Here is a 23379-nt window from a genome sequence, read left to right as displayed (position 1 = left end):
TTGACCCAGAAGTTGCATTGGCCAGGAGTGTCAGCGCAATAGAAAATATTGACCCAGGCATAGTTGTCGACCCGTAGGAACTATTGACCCACAAACAGGGGTCGACCAGTAGAGATAGTAGGCTGGCGGCTCCCCCACGTTAGAGTTAAAAATTCTTCATCCTCACGCTTCACTTCAGAACCGTACTCTTGCCAGCTGGCTCTGGCACAAAATATCCTTCAACATCTTATTCTACTGGATATTAAAGTGAAATGCCTTTTGCAATCTCCTTTAGTAGCCCCAGGAAACTTCTCAACCATTAAAGAAAACTTGAATACATTTTTTTACCTTATCAAGAGTGAACAGATCAAGAAGCTGATCAGTTCCCATACTCTGCAAACTAGAATTCTCTTGGCTAATAACAGTATTAGCTATGTTCATCTTGAATTTCTGTAAACCCATTATTTTCTCTTCCAATGTTCCTCTGGTTATCAACCGGTAAACGTTAACCACGCGTTTCTGAATGAGTAAAAAAAAACAAATAGGTAAGCAATTATAGAACAAATGGATGCAATGTGGCTTACCAAGTTGAGTTTGTATTTTGGTACTAACAAGTACCCTCTAGTATCCTAATTAAAACTGGATTTTTATTTTGTCTGGCCCCATGAGCTCAAAATGTTTGCAGAAACCACAGAATATTAAGGATGGACAGTGTTCCAAGTTTTCTTAGCTCAAGGACCCCATTTAATGCACAAGGAAGTGGTACTACTGAAGAGTTAAATGACTTGTCCAAGATCACAACACTTGTTAACATCAGAAGAATGAGGATATAAGTCAAACCTTCCCGTCTGCGGGGGGTAGTATTTTTCCCAATGCACAGGTTGGCACATGTGAGGGAAGACGTTTACCTGCCCAATGCGATGGGCCCGGTCCATGGCTTGTAGATCACGCATGGGATTCCAGTCATGTTCCACAAAGACGACGGTGTCAGCGCCTGTCAAGTTAAGCCCCAGGCCACCAACATGAGTTGTAAGTAAGAGAACGTCTATAGATGGATCATTGTTAAACCTAAAAGGTCAGACAATAAAATAAAATTAGCACATTTCTTACTAAGGCTTCTAGAACAGAAATTGCTTAATAAATATTAAAGAACACATGAAAACACTTCATTTTTATGACTTGAGATAAAAGTAACCACTCTAAATACACTAACATTAGTAGAAACAATGTATTCTAAATTATCAGCACTTTCATAAACAAAATAAAGCCATCTAATTTGTACTTTATATCAGATAAGACTAAGCTGCAGAAATATAATTAAATACTAAACATGAGACAAAACCCAATTATGAACTTTTGGAGAACAGCTGAAAAACAGGTTACATCATTCAGGGAAAGCAGAAGATTGAGACTGTTGCTACTCTTTTACTAATTCTAGAAGATATTGATAAAAAAATTTAGTAAGTTTCTATGAAAAAAAGTAATTACAACTAACATTAAAAATGGTAGACACTAGCTGGGCGTGGTGGCACGCGCTTGTAATCCCAGCATTTGGGAAGCTGAGACAGGAGGTTCATGATTTGCAGACAGCCTCAGCTATTTAGGCCCTTTGCAACTCAGTGAGTCTGTTTCAAAATAAAGAATAAATGTAGGGCTGAGGTGTAGCTCAGAGATAGAATGCCCCTGGTTTCATCCCCAGTACTGCCAAAAAAAAAAAAAAAAAAAAAAAGAAAAAGAAAAGAAAAGGTAGCCACTGAGCAACCGATTATTAAATTCTTACTATGAGTAAAACAATGGGCTTTGTATTTCATATGCAGTGTTATAATAGCTCTATATAAAGTTGTTTACCGTTAACTCCTATTTTAAAGAAATAGAGAAAGTGGGAACACTGCTTAAAGAATCAAGTCACAATATCAGCCTTTGGGAGGCTGAGACAGAAGGACTGCAGGTTTGTGGCCAGCCTTAGCTACTTAGTGAGACACTCTGCAACTTAGTGAGACCTTGTTTCAAAAATAAAGAATAAAAAATAGGGCTGGGGGTGTAGCTCAGAGATGGAATGTTCCTGAATCCAATCTAGTACTGCAAAAAAATAAAAAAAGAAATAAAAAATAAAAAAATTCAAGAGTCAAACTGGGCCTCTCTCCTCCAAAGCCCCACTTTGGATCTCTAATGATCCTTTAGGCTTATTAAAAATAAGCTGGGCATGGCAGTGCACACCTATAACCCCAGTACTTGGAGGGCAGAGACAGCAGGATCATAGGTTCAAGAATAGTCTCAGCAACCTGTGAGACCTTGTTGCTGTTTTTTTGTTTTGTTTTGTTTTTAATGCCCAAAGTCAGCAAGCTTGAGATGGAAGTCTAGGGATCTGCATTTTTAGAAATACAACCTCTGAGTTTTTCAAGCAGACTATACCAATTCTACTTCCTAGATAGGTCAGCGTGTGTGTGTGTGTGTGTGTGTGTGTGTGTGTGTGTGTGTGTGTGTGTTACTAGGAATGGAACCCAAGGGCATTCTACCTCTGAGCTATACCCCCAGACCCTATTTTATTCTTTAAAAAAAACAACAAGGTTTCACTAAATTGGTGGGGCTATCGCCAAACCTGTGATCCTCTGTTTCAGCCTCCCAAAAACTGAGATTACAAGCATGTGCCACAGCATGCCTGGCTCCAGTTTCCAACTTTTGACAGGGATCAGGGTGGAAATCTTAGCTAAGCCACTTATTTGGCTCCTCCTACTCTAGTCCCCTAAAAGGTGAGGGAAAAAAGTGATTATTCTCAAATTTCTTTTATGCTTTTCTAGTATAATCACTGTCCTTCTTCCCTCTCCCCAGACCCCAGGGTCTTCTACCATTTAGCTACACCCCCAACTTTTTTTTATTCTGAAACAGGGCTTCACCAAGTTACTGCATGCTGGTCGTGAACCTGGGAGCTTTCTATCAGTCTCACAAGTGGTGGGATTCCAGGAGTGCTATGCCCAGCTACATTTTCCATTTTTAAACTATTCAATTGTGTTTCTATATTTAAGGGGGGGTTATTTGAGTTGAATTATACAATAAAACATTTGCATATATTTAGCCACTGAAATTACAATGCAAACCCCTATATAAGTAACAATTCATCTACATCAAACTTGATAGTTTGGGGAGCCGCTTACCTGGAAACAATGGAATGCCTCTGACCTGGAGGTATGCTGCCATCTAGCCTCAAATACGTGACAGAGGGCAGGTGAGGTTTGAGCAGATCGTGTTCTACGATATCAAGCATGCTTTTAAGCTGACAGAAAATGAGTATCCTGTGCTGGGCCACAACAGATTCTGTGCCACTCTCTGAAGTGCTGCCATTCCCCAAGCCGCAGTCCAAGAGCAACTTGGAAAAAGAAATTACACAGGTGTTCAGTCCAAGTACTGAACTTGGAACAAATAAATACTTTGTTAAGTATTTCTATGGCAAGAAAAAGTTAAATTTATCTGTAACCTGAAAAGAGATTACACGTTGGGCTGCAATCTGCCACTCTGCAGCACCCAGAACTAGTTTGAGGGGCTCAAGGCTTAGAGTTCCTTAGACGCTCCTTTAGGAGGCCACCAAACAGGCCTTCCTCCCTTTCCCGAGTTCTTGAGGCTCACTAGACCTCTATAATTTCTTACTGAAAATAGTGACAAAGAAGTGAGCCCTCAAGAAAATTGTAAGGATTTTTTTGTGTATGTGTATCTGTGGTACTGGGGATTCAATACAGAGGCATTCTACCTTTAAGCTACACTTCCAGCCCAATTTATTTATTTGGAAACAGGGTCTTACTAGGTTGATGAGAGTCTCACTACTTGCTAAGGCTGTTCTTGAACCTGTGATCCTCCTGTCTCAGCCTCCCAAGTACTGAGATTACAGGCATGTGCCACCTCACCCAGCTGTTCATAAGAAATTATGAGTAATGGGTGAAGAAAACATAATGGAGTAACTATATCTGGTAGAAATCAAAACTTCAGAAAAGTAACCCATGCCTCTAATCCCAGTACTTGGGAGGCTGAGATAGGAGAATCACACATTCAAAGTCAGCCTCAGCAACTTAGCAAGACTCTGTTTCCAAATAAAAAATAAAATAGAGCTGGGAGTATAGCTTGAGGTAGAAGGTCCCTAGGAAGGAAGGAAGGAAGGAAGGAAGGTAGGTAGGTAGGTTGGTTGGCTGGAAAGTTTTGGAAACGGGGGTTTGCTATGTTGAAGAGTCTCACAACATACTGAGGTTGTTCTTGAACCTGTGGTGCTCCCAAGTACTGGGATTACAAGGTGTGCACCACTGAGCCTGGATTCACCTAGAGTTTTATTTTGTTCCAATTTTTAATGTACATGCTGCTCAACCAAAAACTAGAGTTTTAATTTATCATCTAGCTTCCTGACATTTTTAATTTAGGCTCTAGAAATATTAAATATTTCTCCCAGTAATAGTATTTGCCAATAAACATGTTTCTAGTGACAGATTTTTAGAAAATATATAAATTTCTCCCTATTTCAGAGATTATACATATTTAGATTTAAAAAAAAAATACAAGGGATTTAGTTCAATGGTAGAGCACATGCCTACCATGTCCAAGGACCTGGTTTTGACCCCAGCAGCAAAAAGAATAAATTTCTTCTGAGACAGAACCTTCACTCTGAAAAATTAAAAAGAACTGAGAAAAATAGAAAAGTCTTCAATGGTTATGGCCAGAAATAATTGCAGAATTCTTCAACATCTTAATTCCATATACTTCATGGTGACAAGGAGCACTCTAAAATGATCAGTCTTTAAAAGCTGGGGAAGGGGGGAATAAAAGCCTGTAAAGTATGATTCAAATACAGGATAAATTCAATTTTTATCTGAAAATAGGTTTAATTGGCTGATTCTCTGACTATATCATATCGTTTTCCAATGTACCAACTATGTTAAAAATAAAATATTTTATTCAAACCTATAGTAAAGTTTGGTCAAACAAGAAAACTATTCCATATATAAGCCAATCTTTTTTTTTTTTTTTTGGTGGTACTGGGGTTCCTGGAAGCCCTTCTACCTCCGGGCTACACTCCCAGACCTATTTTTACATTTTTATTTGGAAACAGGGTCTCCTAAGCCAGCGCGCGCGGCTGGCTTCGAACCTGCGTGATCCTCCTGTCTCTGCCTCCCAAGCATGGGGATTACAAGCATGCGCCACCACGCCCGGCTATAAGCCAATCTTAATAATAATAGTCATTATCCATTTATGATGTCCATTATTTTATGTGTAGTGAAATAAGTCTAATATACCAATATATAACATTTTCTAAACTAACTCATGTCAAATCTAAAATCTTAATACATTATTCTCAATGAAATTTAGGACAGAAGCTGGGTGTGGTGGCGCATTCTTGTAATCCCAGCATTCAGGAGGCTGAGACCAGAGGATTGCGGTTCGCGGACAGCCTCAGCTACTTAGTGAGGCCCTTTGTAACTCAGTGAGACCTGGTTTCAAAATAAAAGAATAAAAAAATAGGGTGGCGGGGTGGGGGGGAGTTCGGAGGTAGAATGCCCAAGGGTTGTCTTCAGATCCGAAAAAAAAAAAAAAAAAAAAAATTAGGACAGAATAATTACTGCAAGTTAAACCAATTACTAAAATCTAGCTTTCTGCCGGGCGTGGTGGCGCATGCTTGTAATCCCCGCGCTTGGGAGGCGGAGACAGGAGGATTGCGCAGGTTCGAAGCCAGCCACGCTGGCGTAAGAGACCCTGTTTCAAAAATATAAAATAGGTCTGGGAGTGTAGCCCGGAGGAAGAAGGGCTTCCAGGAACCCCAGTACCACCAAAAAAAAAAAAAAAAAAAAAAAAAAAAAAAAAAATCTAGCTTTCACAGTAACATCTTCATTGTTAAAAGTAGTTGAAACTAGATAGTGTTAATATTTTGGTGCTTAAAACTTGGCTCATTTGCCAGACATGATGGCACACACCTGTAATCCCAGTACTTGGGAAGCTCAAAAGATAGATAGCAGGTTGGAGGCCAACCTCAGCAACTTAGTGAGACTCTGTTTCCAAATAAAAACAGCTGGGAGGGATATGTGGCTCAGAGGCAGAAGATCAGAGTACAATCCATGATATAAGAAAAAAACAACAAAACAAAAACCCAACAGGGTAAAGGACGTGCATAGGCATTTTTCCAAAAAAGATACACAAATGCCCAATAAGCACATAAAAAAATGCTCAATGTCATTAGACACCAGATAGCAAATCAAATCCATAATGAGGTATCATTTTATACTTGTTATCAATGACTATAATAGATACATGATGAAAAAAAAAAGTATGGATCAGGATGTGAACAAACTAGAACTCTGTTACATTGTTGGTGGGAATGTAAAATGGTATAGCTAGTTGGACATGGTGGCAAATGCTTGTAATCCCAGTACTAAGGAGGCAGAGACTAGGATTGCAGGCTCCTGGCCAGCCTCAGCTACTTAGGCCCTCTGCAACTTAGTGAGATCCTGTTTCAAAAGAAAGATAGGGCTGAGGGTGTAGCTTGTAGCTTGGAGGCTGACTGCCCCTGGGTTCCACCTCCAATACCCCCCCACCCCCGCCACACACACACACACACACACACACACACACACACACACACACACACAGTGTAGCTATTGTGAAAGAGTTTGGCAGTTTCTGAAAAAGTTACACACAGAATTATCATATGACCCAAGAACCCCATTCCCAGGTCTGTGTTCAAAAGAACTGAAAAGAGGAGTTCAAATAGATACCTGTAAGCCAATGTTCACTGCAACATTGTTTACAACAGGCAAAAAGTGGAAACAACCCAAGAATCAACCCAAAAATGTACAAATAAAATACAGTGTTGCCATTCAATGGACTGCTATTCACCCACAAAAAGGAATGATCATGATACATAATGAACCTTGAAAACATCACACTAAGTAAAGTAAGCCTGCCATGAAAGGACAAATATTGTATGATTCCACTTAACCTGAAATGTATTTAAAACAGGGAAATTGAAAGAGAGGAAGGAAGGGAGAATAGAAAATGATGGGTATGAAATTTATGGGTGTTGAGAATATTCTGAAAATAGAAGGTGGTGAGGTTGTATAACATTTGAGAAAACATATCAATAATCTCTGGCAAAAGCAAATTTACCTAGTGTTACATGTCAGAAACACACATCTTACCCTTAAAAGACATACATACTTGTTTCAAAGCTGAGAGTTTTGGGGCATGTTGAATATCATGAAGAGAAGAATTCTGAACTGCCAGTTTTTCAGCAGTGCTCTTGAACTCTGGATGTTGGGGTGTTAAGACTAATGCTGGATGGTTGCACAGTTTACGTAAGTACTGTAATGCCTTTTGAGGGGGAAAAGGTATATACAAGTAAATTTCACAAGCCACAAATAGTTGTACTTCTGTACCTTCCTTGGCTATTTCATCTGCATAGAATGCCCTTTTATCTGGGAAAATGCCTAATCATTCTTCAAGAACCAGTTCAAATGTCTCATCTGTGCTTCTTGGGCAGTTGGCATATATATTTCTATGATGCCATTTACAACTTAAAAAAATTCTCTTCTACTTCTTAGATTATGTGAGTCTTACCTTTAGCACCGAATTTTTATTAATAAGGCCCACTGACAAGGCTCAAAGAAATATGATAAAAATTGTGGAAGAGGTCTAAGTCTTCAAAACCACCTCTTCCCTCTTCTATGTTTAAAAATGCTACCATATTTAAATTTTCATGGCGGAATGTTTTAAGAGGGAAGGAAAAAGTGAGTTGACATGCCAGCTCATTTTTTTCATTTACTAGCCCCACTAGTCCCTCATTACACATGATCATGACACATGATCTTAGGACATCTATACTTTTTGAATCTTCTGCCTGGAATCACTCACCCTACATATCTGCATGCCTCAATCCTCCCTCAGTTTTTTGCTCAAATGTCATTTTCTTGGTGAGGTGGTCCCTGACCCCTCCAATTATAAAACATAACCTACCTAGAATCCTATATAACCCCATTTTCTGCTTTTTTACATATTTTACTTTTTAAAAATCTTTTTGATGAAAGAGTCTTGCTTTGTCAGCTGCCTTTTTTTAAGGTGCTGGAGATTTAATTCAGGGTCTCACTCATGCTACGCAAGTACACTACCACTGAACCACACCCCAAACCCATTGTTTATTTTTATTTTTATATTATTATTATTATTATTATTATTATTATTATTATTATTATTATTATTTGCAGCACTGAGGTTGGAACCCAGAAGTATTCTACCACCAAGCTACATCCCAGCCCCATTTTTTATTTTGAAACAGGGTCTCACTAAGTTGTAGAGTATTTCAATAAGTAGCCGAGGCTGTCCTCAAACTGCAATTCTCCTGTCTCAGCCTCTCAATCCTTTTATTTTTTTAAACAAGGTCTCACTAAGTTGCGAAGGGCCTAAGTAGCTGAGACTGGCTGCGAACCTGAGATCCTCCTGCCTAGCCTCTCAAGCACTGGGATTACAAGTGTTAATTGCTTTAATTAATCCTAGAGCTTATAAAAGTTACTGCCATGTAGTAAGTTTTTCAATAGAAAAGCAAAAGATTCTTATTTTCATGCAAAACATATAGTTGTTCATATTTAAGCATTCTGTAATTATTAAGTTTATATTAAATAGGTACCTTGACCTATTTTGATATATAGGTAATACTGAAAAAATAAACCTGTATTTCAATGTTCCACATAAAAATTAGCCCATTAAAGAACATTCTTTAATATTTCATAAGTAGACTGAGCTGGGCATACTGTAATTCCAGTACTTGGGAAGCTGAGACAGGAGAACCACAGGTTCAAAACCAGCTTCAGGAACTTAGTGAGACCCTGTTTCCAAATAAAAAATAACATAGGGCTGGGGGGTGTAGCTGGGAAATAGAATACCCCTGAGTTTAATCCTTAGTACCAGGAACAAAAGTAGACTGTAATTTATACCTGGAATACATGGCCTGTAGCTTTAAGCTTTGGTTTTTCAGTTTCTTCAGAAAGTGCAGCTGAAGAAACTGTTTCATCAACATCACACTTGGCACGAGACTTAGCGAAATCTTCATAAAGTTGAACCTGTAAAATTGCCCCCACAAAAATAATTATATATGTATTTTTTCAACTGTTCAAAAAATAGTTTAAAATAAAGCCAAGTACAGTTAATCAAATCAGCCCTTGTGAGTGAAAACAAGTCATGATACCTAGCCTATACTTCACTACTGATCTTATAGATGATCTTCTCCATCTTGGTAAATGCCTCTAAAGCTACATTTAGGGGAAAAGAAGTCTAATGCTTATGTTTAACTGCTAAAGTATAGCAAACACTAGTCAAATAGCACTAGAGTCAATATCGCTACTATTTAGAATAAATCCAGTTACCAATAATTGAGAACCTGAGCCTTACAAATAAACAAGAAAAATCTTACTTAAATGAAGTTACGTGGTCAAGACCATGGATACATTCTGAGACCAAATTTCTAAAGAATGTTATAGCTAGCTTATAAAGAGAAATTATATCAAGCCGGGTGTTGTGGCGCACACTTGTAATCCCAGTACTTGGGAGGCTGAGACAAGAGGATCACACAGGTTCGAAGTCACCCCTAGCTACTTAGTGAGAATCTGTTTCCAAATAAAATATAAAATAGGTCTGGGGGTATAGCCTGGAGGTAGAAAACCCCCTGGGTTCCACACCCAGTACCACAATTTAAAAAACAAAACAAAACAAAACAAAGGGAATGATATCAAGCTTAAAGTATTACCATGGAGTCTGGGTTCTTGCATTATATATACATGCTAAAACAATAAAAAAGGGAGTGAAATCTAAAAATAAAAACCAGGAGTGCTAAATGTCACTTCTCTCTGGACCCCACTTTCCCCAGATTCTTTAAATGAGGCTCATGCCTATGATCTAGCATCATCACCAATATCTCATCATAGATTCTTTTTCCATGGGGCATTTCTTCTTTACTGTATCTACTGTAAAAATTCTTCATATCACTATTCCTAAAACATCCTTTACAAGAAATATTCAAACTTTGCAAATCAATAAATGGGAAACCAGAGACAAGGTATGGCAGAATCACAGGTCCTCAGCCTCTGTACTAGTACCCTGTCCACTAAGCCCAAGTTGACTATATCAATATGGGTTAATAGGCTATCTATATGCTGGATGGTAAAAAGGTATGTGTTTGGATATGTCTATATATCTTTTATTCATAGATAAATACTAACTAAAGAATGCAGCAAACATTCAAATAGAAAATTCTGCTTAGAGGCTATGTTTTACTAAGTCAGGGGAGAGTTTCCATTTATATCCTTAGAGAAGGACAAGTAAAGGCAGAAATGGTGGTGCACGCCTATAATCCTAGCACTTGGGAAGCTGTGACAAGAGGACTGCAGGTTTGAGGACAATCTCAGCAAGTAGTGAGACTTTCATTAACCTAGTGAGACCCTGTTTCAAAATAAAAATAAAACAGCACTGGAGGTATACCTTGGAGGTAGAATGTCCTTGGGTTCAATCCCCGGTACCCCCCCACACACACACACACAAAGAAAGAAAAGGCTCATGATAAATTCCTAGGATAACAGTCTGCATAAAATCAAAAGCAAGATGGGCGTGGCAACACAAACCTGTAATCCCAGATTTGTGTGTGTGGGGGAGGGTCCTACCTAGGGCTATACCTGCAGCCCTATATTTTGTTTTGTTTTTAAACAGGGTCTCACTAAGTTGCAGAGGACCTCACTAAGTGGTTGAGGCTGGATGCAAACCTGCTATCATCCTGTCTCAGCCACCCAAGTACTGGGATTACAAACATGTGCCACCATGCCCAGTTTATTGTTTACTTTGAAACAGGGTCTCACTAAATTGCAGAGGACCTCACTTAAGTAGCTAAGACTGGCTGCAAACCTGTGATCCTCCTGTCTCAGCCTGAGCTTTGCTTTATTTGCAAAAAAGCCCTGAGGATTATCAACACCGGGTGTGAGGGTGACATGGTAACATTCATAGGCAGACTTCTGGCTGTAATAAACATAGGCATTCAGTAGCCCCCTCGACCCCAAATCCATGGTTCTGGTTTCCTGTGTTCAGTTACGTATGTCCAAAAATATTAAATGGAAAATTCCAGAAAGTCTGTGTGTGTGTTTTGCTAGGGATTGAACTCAGAGGCATTCTACCTCTGAGCTATACCCTCAGACTGATTTTATTTTTCATTTGGAAACTGGTTCTTACTAAATTGCTGAGAGCCTTGCTAAGTTGTTGAGGCTGACTTTGGACCTTGAATCTTATTATTTCAGCCTCTCAAGTGCTGGAATTACAGGTGTATAACATCACGCCTACCCATATGTTTTAAATCATGTACCGATTCCATTCTGTCCTGCCAGGCATGTGAATTTTCCTTTTGTGGAATGTATCTATGTTGTAGAGACACTAGCACTATCTGCCCATTAATCACCAAGTCCCAACTTTGTAATCAGATCAACTGTCACAGTAAGTTACCTACGTTCAAGTAACTTAATAAATGGCCCCCAAACACAAGAGCAGCAACTCTGGAAAATTATGGATATGCCAAAGAGAAGCCAAAAAGTGTGTGTGTGCGTGCTTTCTTTCTTTCTTTTATTGGTACTGGGGATGGAACCCAGGGACATACTACCTTTGAGCAACACTCCCTGCCCTATTTTTATTCTTTATTTTGAAACAGGGTTTCACTGGGTTGCGGAGGTCCTCACAAGTAGCTGAGGCTGTCTGCGAACCACGATTCTCTGGTCTCAGCCTCCCTAATGTTAGATTTACCAGTGTGCACCACCACGCCCAGCTCCTATTTTTTACTTTTTAGAAACAGGGTCTCACTGAGTTGCAAAGGGCCTCACTAAGTAGCTGAGGCTGTCCACAAACCCAGATCCTCCTGTCTCTGCCTCCCAAATGCTGGGATTACAAGTGTATACCACCACACCTGACTATAAAGTACTTTTAAGTAAAATCTCTTGATTTGATGAGGAAAAAAAAAAGAATCATATAATGAGATTGTTTAGGTCATCAGTTAGAATAAAACATGGGGGGGGTGGACACATGTATGCATGCTCACTTGCTTGGTACTATTCATGGTTTCAAGCATCCACTAGGAATTTTCCTTGTCCATTTAACTTGCAACCTTTCCTTTTGGTACTGGTGATTGAACCCAGAATCATTTTACCTCCAAGGTGACACCCCCAGCCCTTTTTACTTTGTATTTTGAAACAGGGTCTTGCCACACTGCTGAAGTTGGCCTTAAACTTGTGATCCTCCTATCTCAGTCACCTAAGTATGGGATTACAAGCATGAGCTACATGTCCAGCTTAACCTTGCAACTTTTTCAATTAATACTGAATTTGTTTTAATGCTATATTCTAAATATACACATCTAAACTCATCCACATAATTAACAGATTGATTTAGGCCTTGTCTATATCTGTTTGAAACAATATTCCTCTTGGCTAAGGAAGTAAAACCTAGATTAGAATGATAAAGACAAAAAGGCTAAAGCTCCCCTTTTCAATATTTGTGTGTATGTGTTTGGAGGGAGTCCTTCTACCTCTCATCTACACCCCCAACCCTATTTTAGTCTTTTTTTTTTTTTTTTTTGCTGGTACTGGGGCTCCTGGAAACCCTTCTACCTCCGGGCTACACTCCCAGACCTACTTTATATTTTTATTTGGAAACAGGGTCTCTTAAGCCAGCGAGGCTGGCTTTGAACCATTGCAATTCTCCTGTCTCCGCCTCCCAAGCGCACCACCATGCCCGGCATTTTTTTAAACAGTGTCTTGCTTTGTTGATAATCAAGTCTCAAAGTCTCACTACTTGCTGAGGCTGTCCTCAAACCTGTGATTCTCCTGTCTCAGCCTCAAATACTGGATTACAAGCCTCCTGTGCCACAACATCCTGTGTGTCACCACACTCAACTCTTGTACCTTGACAACTAACAACCAGATTCTAACCTGGAGAGGACTAAGAGTACAATAATAGTCTTGAATAATTTTAGGTGGAAGATCCTGCAAAACATCTTCTTTCATTCTTCTCAAAAGAAATGGCAGGACTTGGCGGTGCAGTGCATCCATCGCAAGAACACCTGTTAAAAATAAGAGAAAATGGCTTCAAAAGGTTAGGAACAAATTATATTCTGTATCCAGCTATACCACTACTGGTATTGTTCCAAAGGTATTGAAATCAGAAAACTATAGTAAATATAAGCATATCATGTTCATAGCAGCACAATTCATGATTGCCAGATTATGGAAACAACCTAGGTGTCCATCAACAGATGAATGGATTACAAAACTATGGGATATACACACAATGGAATTCTACTCAGCAATGAAGAACAAAATTGTGAAATGGAAGGACCTAGAGAACATTATGTTAAGTGAGGTTACAGAAAGTGAAGGGTCCTATGTTTTCTCTCATATGTAGAATCTAGGGAGTAACTGAGATAACACAATAACTTCAGATAATGGAGGAGAAACTCCAGTGGAGCTAGGGATATGTCTAGGGGAAGGCGGGGCAGGGAGGGAGAATCCATGAAGGAATCAATTCCATTGACATTATGTACATATATGAGAATACCAATGCCAATCTCAATACCCTGTGAGGGAAAGGAGGGATGAGGTGAGCGCAGGGATGGTGGTGGTGGGGCAGAGCTGCCAAGTGCTGTGTGCATATATGTCATTATCACCATGATTTACATTATGATGTGAGACTGTAATGCACCAAGAAAAGTATAAAAAATTCAGTAATGCAGGGTTTATAATTATAGCTTTCATACCTGCTTCTTGTTCTCGACTGGAACTTCGAGCATCCCTACTTGCTAATATAGGTTTGCCATATCGAGCAGCAAACTGGCGTTCAGTACCCAAAAATCCTGGCATGAGGAAATCAAATAATGACCACAGCTCCAAAACGTTGTTCTGAATATAAAATAAGAAGACCAATTACCTTTTATATTGGGATTATTTCCTTACACTTAAAAAACAAAACACTGGAGCTGGGTGTGGTGGTGCTTGCTTGTAAACCCAGAGAGTGGGAGGTTAAACAGGATCGCACAGGTTTGAAGCCAGCCTCAGCTACTTAGTGAGGCTCTCAGCAACTTAGTGAGACTCTGTTTCTAGTATAATATAAAATAGGTCTGGGAGTATAGCCCGGAGGTAGGAAGCCCCTGGATTCCACCCCCAGTACAAACAAACAAACAAACAAACAAACAAACAAACAAATGAAAACATTGCCTGGCATGGTAGAGCATGCCTGAAATCACAGTATTTGGAAGACTCAAAACAGGAGGATCACAAGCTTGAGGCCAGCCTCAGCAACTTAGGGAGACCCTGTTTCAAAATAAAAAGAGGGCTAGGTATACAAAAACAGAGAACATTATTGAAAGCTCACTGTGACAACATAGATGAGAATTATTTATTTATTTATTTATTTATTTATTTATTTATTTATTTATTTATTTATTTTGTATTCATTTTGTGGTACTGGGGTTCCTGGAAGCCTTTCTACCTCCGGGCTACACTCCCAGACCTATTTTTTATATTTTTATTTGGAAACAGGGTCTCTTAAACCATCACCACTGGCTTCGAACCTGCGCCATCCTCCTGTCTCCAACTCCCAAGCGTGGGAATTACAAGCATGCACCGCCACACCCGGCTCATAGATGAGAATTTTTTAAAAAAAAAACCACATTCTTAGGTATTTAGTCTGTCTATGTGAAATTCAGAATTGTATGCTTGGAGAAAACACTCTATCCTATTTAGGGAACATCTTCTAGTCTCCTCTACCAGAATTTGACTGAGTAGGGTGTTTACACCCTACTCTTGGCATTTATTAAGCAGTAAATAGGTCAAGAAGATAAATAAGTTTTTGACTCTTTAAATTTCTTTCTGATACTTCAATTAGCAGGAAGATTTAAGAAGCCTGGCCAACAATTACCATGTCTTCAACAAAGGTAAACTTTAAGAGTCTGATTACAAGTAAGTCCACCCAGTATTTATGGCACAGGCTCTTTCCAATTCTACTGTTCTAAGTTTCATAAGGAAAAAAAACAGGATAGCAGCACTTTTCCACTGTGGATGCTTCCCCAGTTGATGTGAATTCTAAGGTGTCCTTCTCCTGTCCCTCCTCACCCTGCTCGATCTCTGGCACAACATGCTATGTAACCCTCATATGGACGCCTTCTAATCCCATCAGGCTCTGCAATATAGAAACCCACCTGACAGCTTCAGACCTAAACTGTTCATGTGGAAAAGGGGAGAAGAAGGTGAGACTTGAATTAGACAACCCCCCAAAAACCACTACTTTTAATGTCTGAATCAAGTAAAAACATAACCTATGATGTCTCTATATGACTTTTTTGGTGGGTGGGTGGTACTGGAGCTTGAACCACCCAGGGGCGTTCTACCCCTAAGCTACACCCCTGGCCCAATTTTACTCTTCAGTTTGAAACAAAGCCTCACTAAGTTGTGGAGGGCCTAAGTTGCTGAGGATGGCCTGAAACCTGTGATCCTGTCTTAGCCTCCCTAGTACTGAGATTACAGGTGTGCAAGTCTATGGCTGGCTTTCATATGACTTTAAATTGAAGCAAATCTTGGTGATTCAAGCCTAAAGAGTCTTTTTTTCCTCTTTTAATGACTTTTAAAAAACTTTTGATAAATTTAGAAAGGCTTGTAACTGTTTTGCATCTTTTATTCACTTAATGAACAAAAACTCCAACTTGTATAATGATCACCCAAAACATATTAAATGGGAGTAATAAAAATCACCAATTTTTAGATTTCAAAACTTAACACACGGCCAGGTGTGGTGGTGCACGATTGTAATCCCCACACTTGGGAGGCAGAGACAGGAGGATTGCGCAGGTTCGAAGCCAGCTGTGCTGGCTTAAGAGACCGTTTCCAAAAATAAAAAAGTACAAAATAGGTCTGGGAGTGTAACCCAGAGGTAGAAGGGCTTCCAGGAACCCCAGAACCACACACACATACAAAACACACACACACACACACACACAAACACACCAACAAAAAAAACTTAATATACAATATGATCCTTTTGTTATGTTTAAAAATGTTATTAGTGTCTATTTCCAGAAGATGATTTTTTTTCTGAATTAAAATAATCCACAATAAAATGGTAAGTATAATTAAAAATATTTTAAAAAAAACCTCCCCAAATTTTAGAGTTGGAAGGAATCTCGGGTCACTTGGTATTTAATTAATTAATTAATTAATTTATTTATTTATTTATTTGCAGTACTGGGGATGGAACCCAGGGGCATTCTATCTCTGAGCTATACCCCCTGCCCTATTTTTAATTCTTTATTTTGAAACAGGGTCTCACTGAGTTGCAAAGAGCCTCACTAACTAGCCAAGGCTGTCCTCAAACCCAGATCCTCCTGTCTCCGCCTCCCAAATGCTGGGATTACAAATATGCGCCACCATGCCCGGCTCACTTGGAATTTATTCTTTACTAACTAAGGGGATTTTTCCCACCATAGTTGGCTATCCAGGCTAGATATGAACACTTGTAACCAATAACAGAATCTTTTAATAGCATGTGAAACCATCTGCATATCCACCATCGTTTCCCTTTTCTAAGACAAAATTCTACAATTGCTTTCCTTCAACTGCTTCCTGACAGCAGGTACTCATACTTCTATTGTAGAATGATTCTTTTCTGAATGAGTTCTGTCTTTTCAATGCTAAATAAGATTGCAGTGTAAGATTTAAAAGGAGAATGACCAGTATGGAGTTGACGCTGACTGATGTCTTTCATACTTTAGACATAAGACTTCTATTTACATAGCCAAAAGCTATCTTTAACTGTGACTTTTAAAGCCTGGTTTGTTTAAAATACTGCTATATACCAAATGAATCATTATAAAAGCAACATAATGACTGGAAAGTTATTATCATCCCTATAAACTTAAATGTTCTTGAGTTTAACATCCTTAACACCCTAAAAATATCCTTTCCTTTTCTTTCTTTCTTTCCTTCTTTTCTTTTTGTAGTGGGGATTGAATCCAGGGGCTTTTTACTTCTGATCTACACCCCTAGGTTGATGAGAGTCTAACTACTTGCTGAGGCTGTCCTCAAACCTGTGATTCTCCTGTCTCAGCCTCCAATGATATTACAAGCATGCACCACCATTCCCAGCAACATCCTTTCTTTAATCACTGACAAATACCAAGCTTAATCTCCACTTGGGGGAAAAAAAATTAAAGGAAGAACAGAAAATAATTACCTGGATTGGTGTTCCAGAAAGAATAATCCTATAATTAGCAGTAAGCTGTTTTACTGCTTTTGACAATTTTGTTTTTCCATTTTTGATGACATGGCCTTCATCAAGAATACAGTAGTTAAATTTAATATTTCTAAGGAAGAATAAATAGAAAATTTTAGCATCTTAAATTGCCACTATATGTGAGGACTATATAAAAATCTTAGAAGCAGGGAAATATCACTGATAATATTTGATACTAAGTTTTTCTAAAGGAACATATTTTAATTCTTACCTAAAAAAATCTATGTCATTCCTCACAACATCATATGACGCCACTATCAGATTATGCCTTTTTACTTGATGTTGTAACCTTTATTTAAAAATAAATAAATAAGATTAGGAAACAGGGGTTATGCAAAGATTTAATAAAATGTTAGTGGTGCAACTATATGGCTACCATAATATAAGGAAGGTACATCAATCTTCTTCAGTCTGTCTACCAAGTCTTTACACATGAGCCTGCTAGCTGAAAGGCTACTCTCCTTGTGATCTGATCCTGTTAGTCAACTTAGTCTGATTAGAAAAGAGATGAGTCAGCTGGGTGTGGTAGCACCTGCTTGTGATCCCAGAAGGATGGTGGTTTGTGGACAACCTCTCAGCTACTTAGCAAAGCCCTTTGCAACTCAGCGAGACCCTGTTTCAAAAATAAAAAAAGACTAAATAAAACGATAGGGCTGGGGGTGTAGCTTGGAGAGTACAATGACCCTGGGTTCCATCCCAAGTACTGCATGAAAAGGGGGAAGGGGCTGGGGATGTAGCTTGTAGGTAGAATGCCCCTGGGTTCCATTCCCAGTATGCAAAAAAATAATAATAATAATAATAATAATAATAACAATAATTTAGCAATTAATATAGAAGGCCAGCAAACCAACGGACTAATCAGAAACCTATGACTAGCTAATCTTTAAAAGATAAGCTGAAATCAATGGGCTTCTATTCTTTAAAATGTATAGTAACAAAAGAGAGGTGCTAGGTAACAGCAAAGAGGTGAAGCAACAAGAACTCTAGTATTCCATGGCAGTGAGGTGCCTAGAGTAATCACAATGGACCAACGTCATCTTTTTTAAGTACTGAGGATTGAACTCAGAGGCATTCTACCTCAGAGCCATATCCTCGATCCCTTTTTATTTTGAAACAGGGTCTCACTAGGCTGCTAAGGGTCTCACTAAATTTATGAGGCTGGCTTCAAACTTGCCATTCTTTTGTCTCATTCTCTCCAAGGACTGGGATTACAGTGTGCACTATCATGCCTGGCCCAAAAGCATCTTTGAGAGGAAAGGAAGAGGAAGAAGCATGACAAAGGGGAACTCTCAGAGAAGTGGAAAGAGAATGAAAATATAACAGAAGCGGCAAGGAGATGCTATGATCACAAGTTTCCCCAAAGGGGCATACTGAATGAGCTTGATTTCTGACAGCTCCCCAGCTCTGATACTTAGCCCAAATGAATGAACCTGACTTTTTTTTTTTTTTTTTTTTTTTTTGCAGTTCTGGGGATAGAACCCAGGGGCATTCTACCTCTGAGTTACACCGCCAGCCCTAATTTTTATTCTTTATTTGGAAAAGGGTCTCACTGAGTTGCAAAGGGCCTCACTAAGTAGCTGAGGCTGTCCTTGAACCGACATCCTCTTTCTCAGCCTCTCAAATACTGGGAATAAAAACATGAGCCACCTTGCCCAGCTCTGACCCTGACTTCTGATGAGCTTAACTGATGACATCATCCCGAAGTACAATTATCTTTCTTATATAAATAAATGAGCTAATTCATTTTTAATAAATTTTATTCTTCCCAATTACTTAATACAAAAGATTAACATATTTGTGTTGTATAGCTCTTACCTTACTCTTTCAGTTGGAGGTCCAGTGTAGTGCAATGGATTGAGATATTCTTTGGAGCAAAATTTACTTACTTCATCCATCCAATGACCTGTTAAAGTTGGTGGACAAACCACCAAGGAAGGAAGTGGCATACATTCTGCCAATTTTGATCTTGCATATTCCTGGGCCCTTTACAAAAGCAGAACACAATAACTAACCAGCTTATTTACATTCCTGAGAATTAAAAAAGTTTGTATTCTTTCTTTCTTTATACTTATTTATTCTTGTGGTGCCGGGGATGAAATCCAGGGGCACGGTGCCTCTGAGCCACACCCCTACTTTTTAGTCTTTTTATTTTTTTTCCTGGTACTATGGATGGAACCCAGGGGCATTGTACCTACGAGCTACACCCCAGCCCTATTTTTTATCCTTTATTTTCAAACAGGGTCTCACTGAGGCTGGCCGAGAACTGCAATCCTCCTGTTCCAGCCTCCCATATGCTGGGATTACAAGCGTGCACCACCACGCCTGGTTTGAAAAGTTTACTTTAAAATAACATTTAAAATTACCTGTGACAATGATCTCCGGCTAGAATGCAGATGGACTGTAAAGTTTTTCCTAAACCCATGTCATCACACAGAATTCCGTGAAGTTTATACTTATTAAGAAATGCTAACCAGTTAACACCATCCTATAAAGATACAGAAAAAAATTATAAATGTGAAAAGATCAAAAAATTTTTTTGTAAAAACATGTTTGTATAGACCAAAGAATCTTTATATAATAAAGAAATAAATAGCTATGGAAAACTAAACACAAGATTTTATTAAATCAATTTTAAAAGCTCTTCAAGGTACACTGATAAGGAAGACTGACTATTCATATGAAGAAGATAAGTTAAAAACTTACCTGCTGATATTTTCTTAGCTCAGCGTTGATTGGTACAGGAATTTTATAATTTTCTAACTTTTTCCCATCTAACAACTGCTCCAAAAAGTGTCGCTCTTTTGCTTTCAATTGGATTAGTTCTTCTGACATGTTTGGAGGGTCTGGAATGCCTGCCTAAAATGATTTTTAAAAAATCTATTAAAACTATTTGCTGACAGTTTTCTCATCTTCAAATATATCAAACAATTTCAAGTTTTAAAAAACCATATACAGAAAAAAGTAATTCAAACATAATTTGTATATTATGTATAAGACATATGAAGAAACGTGTCTACCCAATTTGATAGGTACTAAGGTACATGAGCTACCTGGGCACGGTGGCACACATCTGTATCCCAGTACTTGGGAGGCGGAGACAAGAGGATTTCAAGTTCACGGCCAGCCTCAGCTACTTAGTGAGGCTCTCTATAACTTAGTAAGACCCTGTTTCAAAATAAAGAATAAAAAATAGGGCTACGGGGTTAATTCGGAGGTAGAATGCCCCTAGGTTCAATCCCCAGTAACACACACACACACACACACACACACACACACACACACACACACACAGTTAATTATGGTAACATGTAATTAGTTTATTTTAATTTAAATAAATTATCTATAATTTCCCAGTTTTAATTCCTATTATAGAAACTATCATAAACAATAGCTCTTTAGGGTCTTCTATTTTATTTTATTTGTTTTATTTTGTATGGTACTGGGGATGAAACCTAGGGGCCTTCTACCTCCAGGCTATACCCTAGACCTATTTTAATTTTTTATTTTAAAACAGGGTCTTGCTAAGTTGCTGAGGCTGGCCATGAACCTGTGATCCAAGTACTGAGATTGCAAGCATGCACCAACATGCCCAGCTGAGGTCTTCAATTTTTAAGAATATAAAAGGTCCTAACACCAACAATGACATATTCAAAAAAGAAATTAAGCTGGTCATGGTGGAGCACTCATAATCCCAGTTCGTGGGGGGTGGACACAGGAGGATGCCAGGTTCATGGCCAGCCTCGGCTACTTAGTGAAAAGGCCCTCCACAGCTTAGTAAGTTAAGACCCTGTTTCAAAAATAAAGAATAGCCAGACGTGGTGACGCATGCTTGTAATCCCAGCATTCGGGGAGGCTGAGACCAGAGGATCATGGTTCGCGGACAGTCTCAGCTACTCAGTGAGGCCCTCTGCAACGTAGTGAGACCCTGTTTCAAAAAATAAAAATAATAATAAAAATGATAATAAATAGGGCTGGGGGTGTAGCTCAGAGGTCGAATGCCCCTGGGTTCCATCCCCAGTACCACAGGAAATAAATAAAAAAATAAGTAAATAGGGCTGAGGGCATAGCTCAGAGGTAGAATGCCTCTGGGTTCAATTCAATTTACCACAAAATTAGAGAAAAAAATCAAGAAAACTATCCCATTTATAATATTTATAATAGCATTAAAGCAATACTTAGGCCAGGCATGGCGGTGCATTCCTGTAATCCCAACTACTTGAGAAATTGAGGCAAGAAGATCTTAAGGTTATCGCCACCCTGAGCAACTTTAAAAAGGGGACAGAGATGTAGCTCAATTGTAGAGTACTTTCCTATCATGCACAAGGCCCTGGGTTCAATCCCCAGAATGACAAAACTCATCGCCCCCCAAAAAAGGAATAGCTTTAGCCAATGAAGGAAGAGACCTATACTATAAAACAATGAAAGAAATTGAAAGAGATACAAATAAATGAAAAAATAAGTATCTTGTTTGTGGACCAGAAAAATTAATGTTAAAATTTCTATACTACCCAGCTGGGCGTGGTGGCGCACGCTTGTAATCCCAGAGCTTGGGAAACCGAGACAGGAGGATTGTGCAGGTTCGAAGCCACCCTCAGCTACTTAGGCTCTCAGCAACTTAGTGAGACCCTGTTTCCAAATAAAATATAAAATAGGTCTGGGAGCATAGCCTGGAGGTAGAAAGCCTCTGGGTTCCATTCCCAGTACCACAAAAAAAAAAAAAAAAAAAAAAAAAAAATCTATACTACCCAATACTAAACCATAGATTTAGTGGAATCTTTTTAAAAGTCCAATGGCATTATTCACAAAATAGAAAGCCAATCCTAAAACACATATGAAACCAGAAAAGCCCCCAAATAGTCAAAGCAATCTTGAGCAAAAGGAATAAAGCTAAGGATATGGCCCAGTAGTGAGTGCTTGCCTAGCAGGCACCAACCCTGGGTTTGATCTCACTCTCTTGAGAACTAGCTCCAAGTTCCATGAAAACTACCTTACTGCCCCCAAAGACCTAAGAACCCTCCCACTAGGTCTGCCTCTTAACATCACTATGGGAGGGGGCTTCCAAGACACAAACTCTTGGGGGAGATAAACTACATCCAAACTCTAACAAATTTTAAAATATATGGCATGAAACAGTACAACTACCACATGAAACATATGTAAATAGCTTGAGATTGGTCAACACAACAATTTTTTAGATATAGTTCAAAAACAATAACAAAAAACAAGCATAAACTAAATAAACTACACCAAACTGTTTCTGTACAACAATGGTAGTAATCAACAGAGTAAAGAACAACCTACAGAATGGAAAAAATTATCTGCAAACCATTTATCTAATAATAAGTTAATATTCAAAATATTTAAGAAACTGAAATGACTCAAAAGCCAAGCAAATAACCCAATTTAAAAATGAATGTTGAGCTGGGCATTGTGGCACATGCTTGTAATCCCAGTACTTGAGAGGCCTGAGACAGGTCACAGGTTCAAGGCCAGTCTTAGCAACTTAGTGAGGCCCTCTGCAACTCAGTGAGACTATAAAGAATTAAATAGGATTGGAGGTGTTAGGGCAGAGGTAAAATGTCCCTGGATTCAATCCTCAGTACCAAAATAAAGGATAATATGAGGCCAGGCATGGAAGTGCACACCTGTAATCCCAGTACTTGGGAGGCTGAGACAGGAGGAACACAGGTTAGTCCCAGCAACTTAGTGAGACTCTTTTTCCAAAACTCAAATCAGTCAGTCAATCAATCAATCAATCAATCAATCAGACTGGGGAACATCCAGGGCTCCACCTCCAGTATCTATCAGGCAGATACAAATTAAAACTACTATGAGATGTTACATTATACCTATCAGAATGTCTATTATAGAAATGGCATATGAAGCCATTTCTATACTATTCAGCAATAAAGGAGGATTACCAAAGGGTGGTGGTGCATGCTTGTAATCACAGTACTTGGGAGGCTGGGACAAGAGGATCACAGGTTCTTGGCCAGCCTCAACAACTTGTGAGGCCCCCTTGTAACTTAGTGAGACCCTGTTTCAAAATAAAAATAAAAAACTGGCTGGGAGTGG

At 38.9% G+C, this 23379-nt stretch overlaps 1 protein-coding gene across 1 annotated transcript in view; it reads right to left on the bottom strand.

Annotated features, from left to right (window-relative positions):
• BTAF1 (B-TFIID TATA-box binding protein associated factor 1) overlaps positions 1-23379 on the bottom strand; it is a gene marked incomplete at both ends in the record, with an annotated part of 111878 nt that overhangs the window by 2786 nt on the left and 85713 nt on the right. The window contains 12 exon segments of the mRNA XM_080695169.1: positions 328-498; positions 888-1047; positions 3132-3343; positions 7165-7317; positions 8934-9059; positions 12954-13084; positions 13778-13919; positions 17245-17374; positions 17516-17593; positions 19120-19287; positions 19668-19789; positions 20008-20160. Of these exon segments, the coding sequence (XP_080551295.1) occupies positions 328-498; positions 888-1047; positions 3132-3343; positions 7165-7317; positions 8934-9059; positions 12954-13084; positions 13778-13919; positions 17245-17374; positions 17516-17593; positions 19120-19287; positions 19668-19789; positions 20008-20160 (1746 nt within the window).

This window comes from Muscardinus avellanarius (genome assembly GCF_963383645.1).
Source record: "Muscardinus avellanarius genome assembly, chromosome: 4".
NCBI lineage: Eukaryota > Metazoa > Chordata > Mammalia > Rodentia > Gliridae > Muscardinus > Muscardinus avellanarius.
The sequence above is the reverse complement of the archived record's forward strand: the minus strand, read 5'-3'. Positions and strand labels throughout refer to the sequence as shown.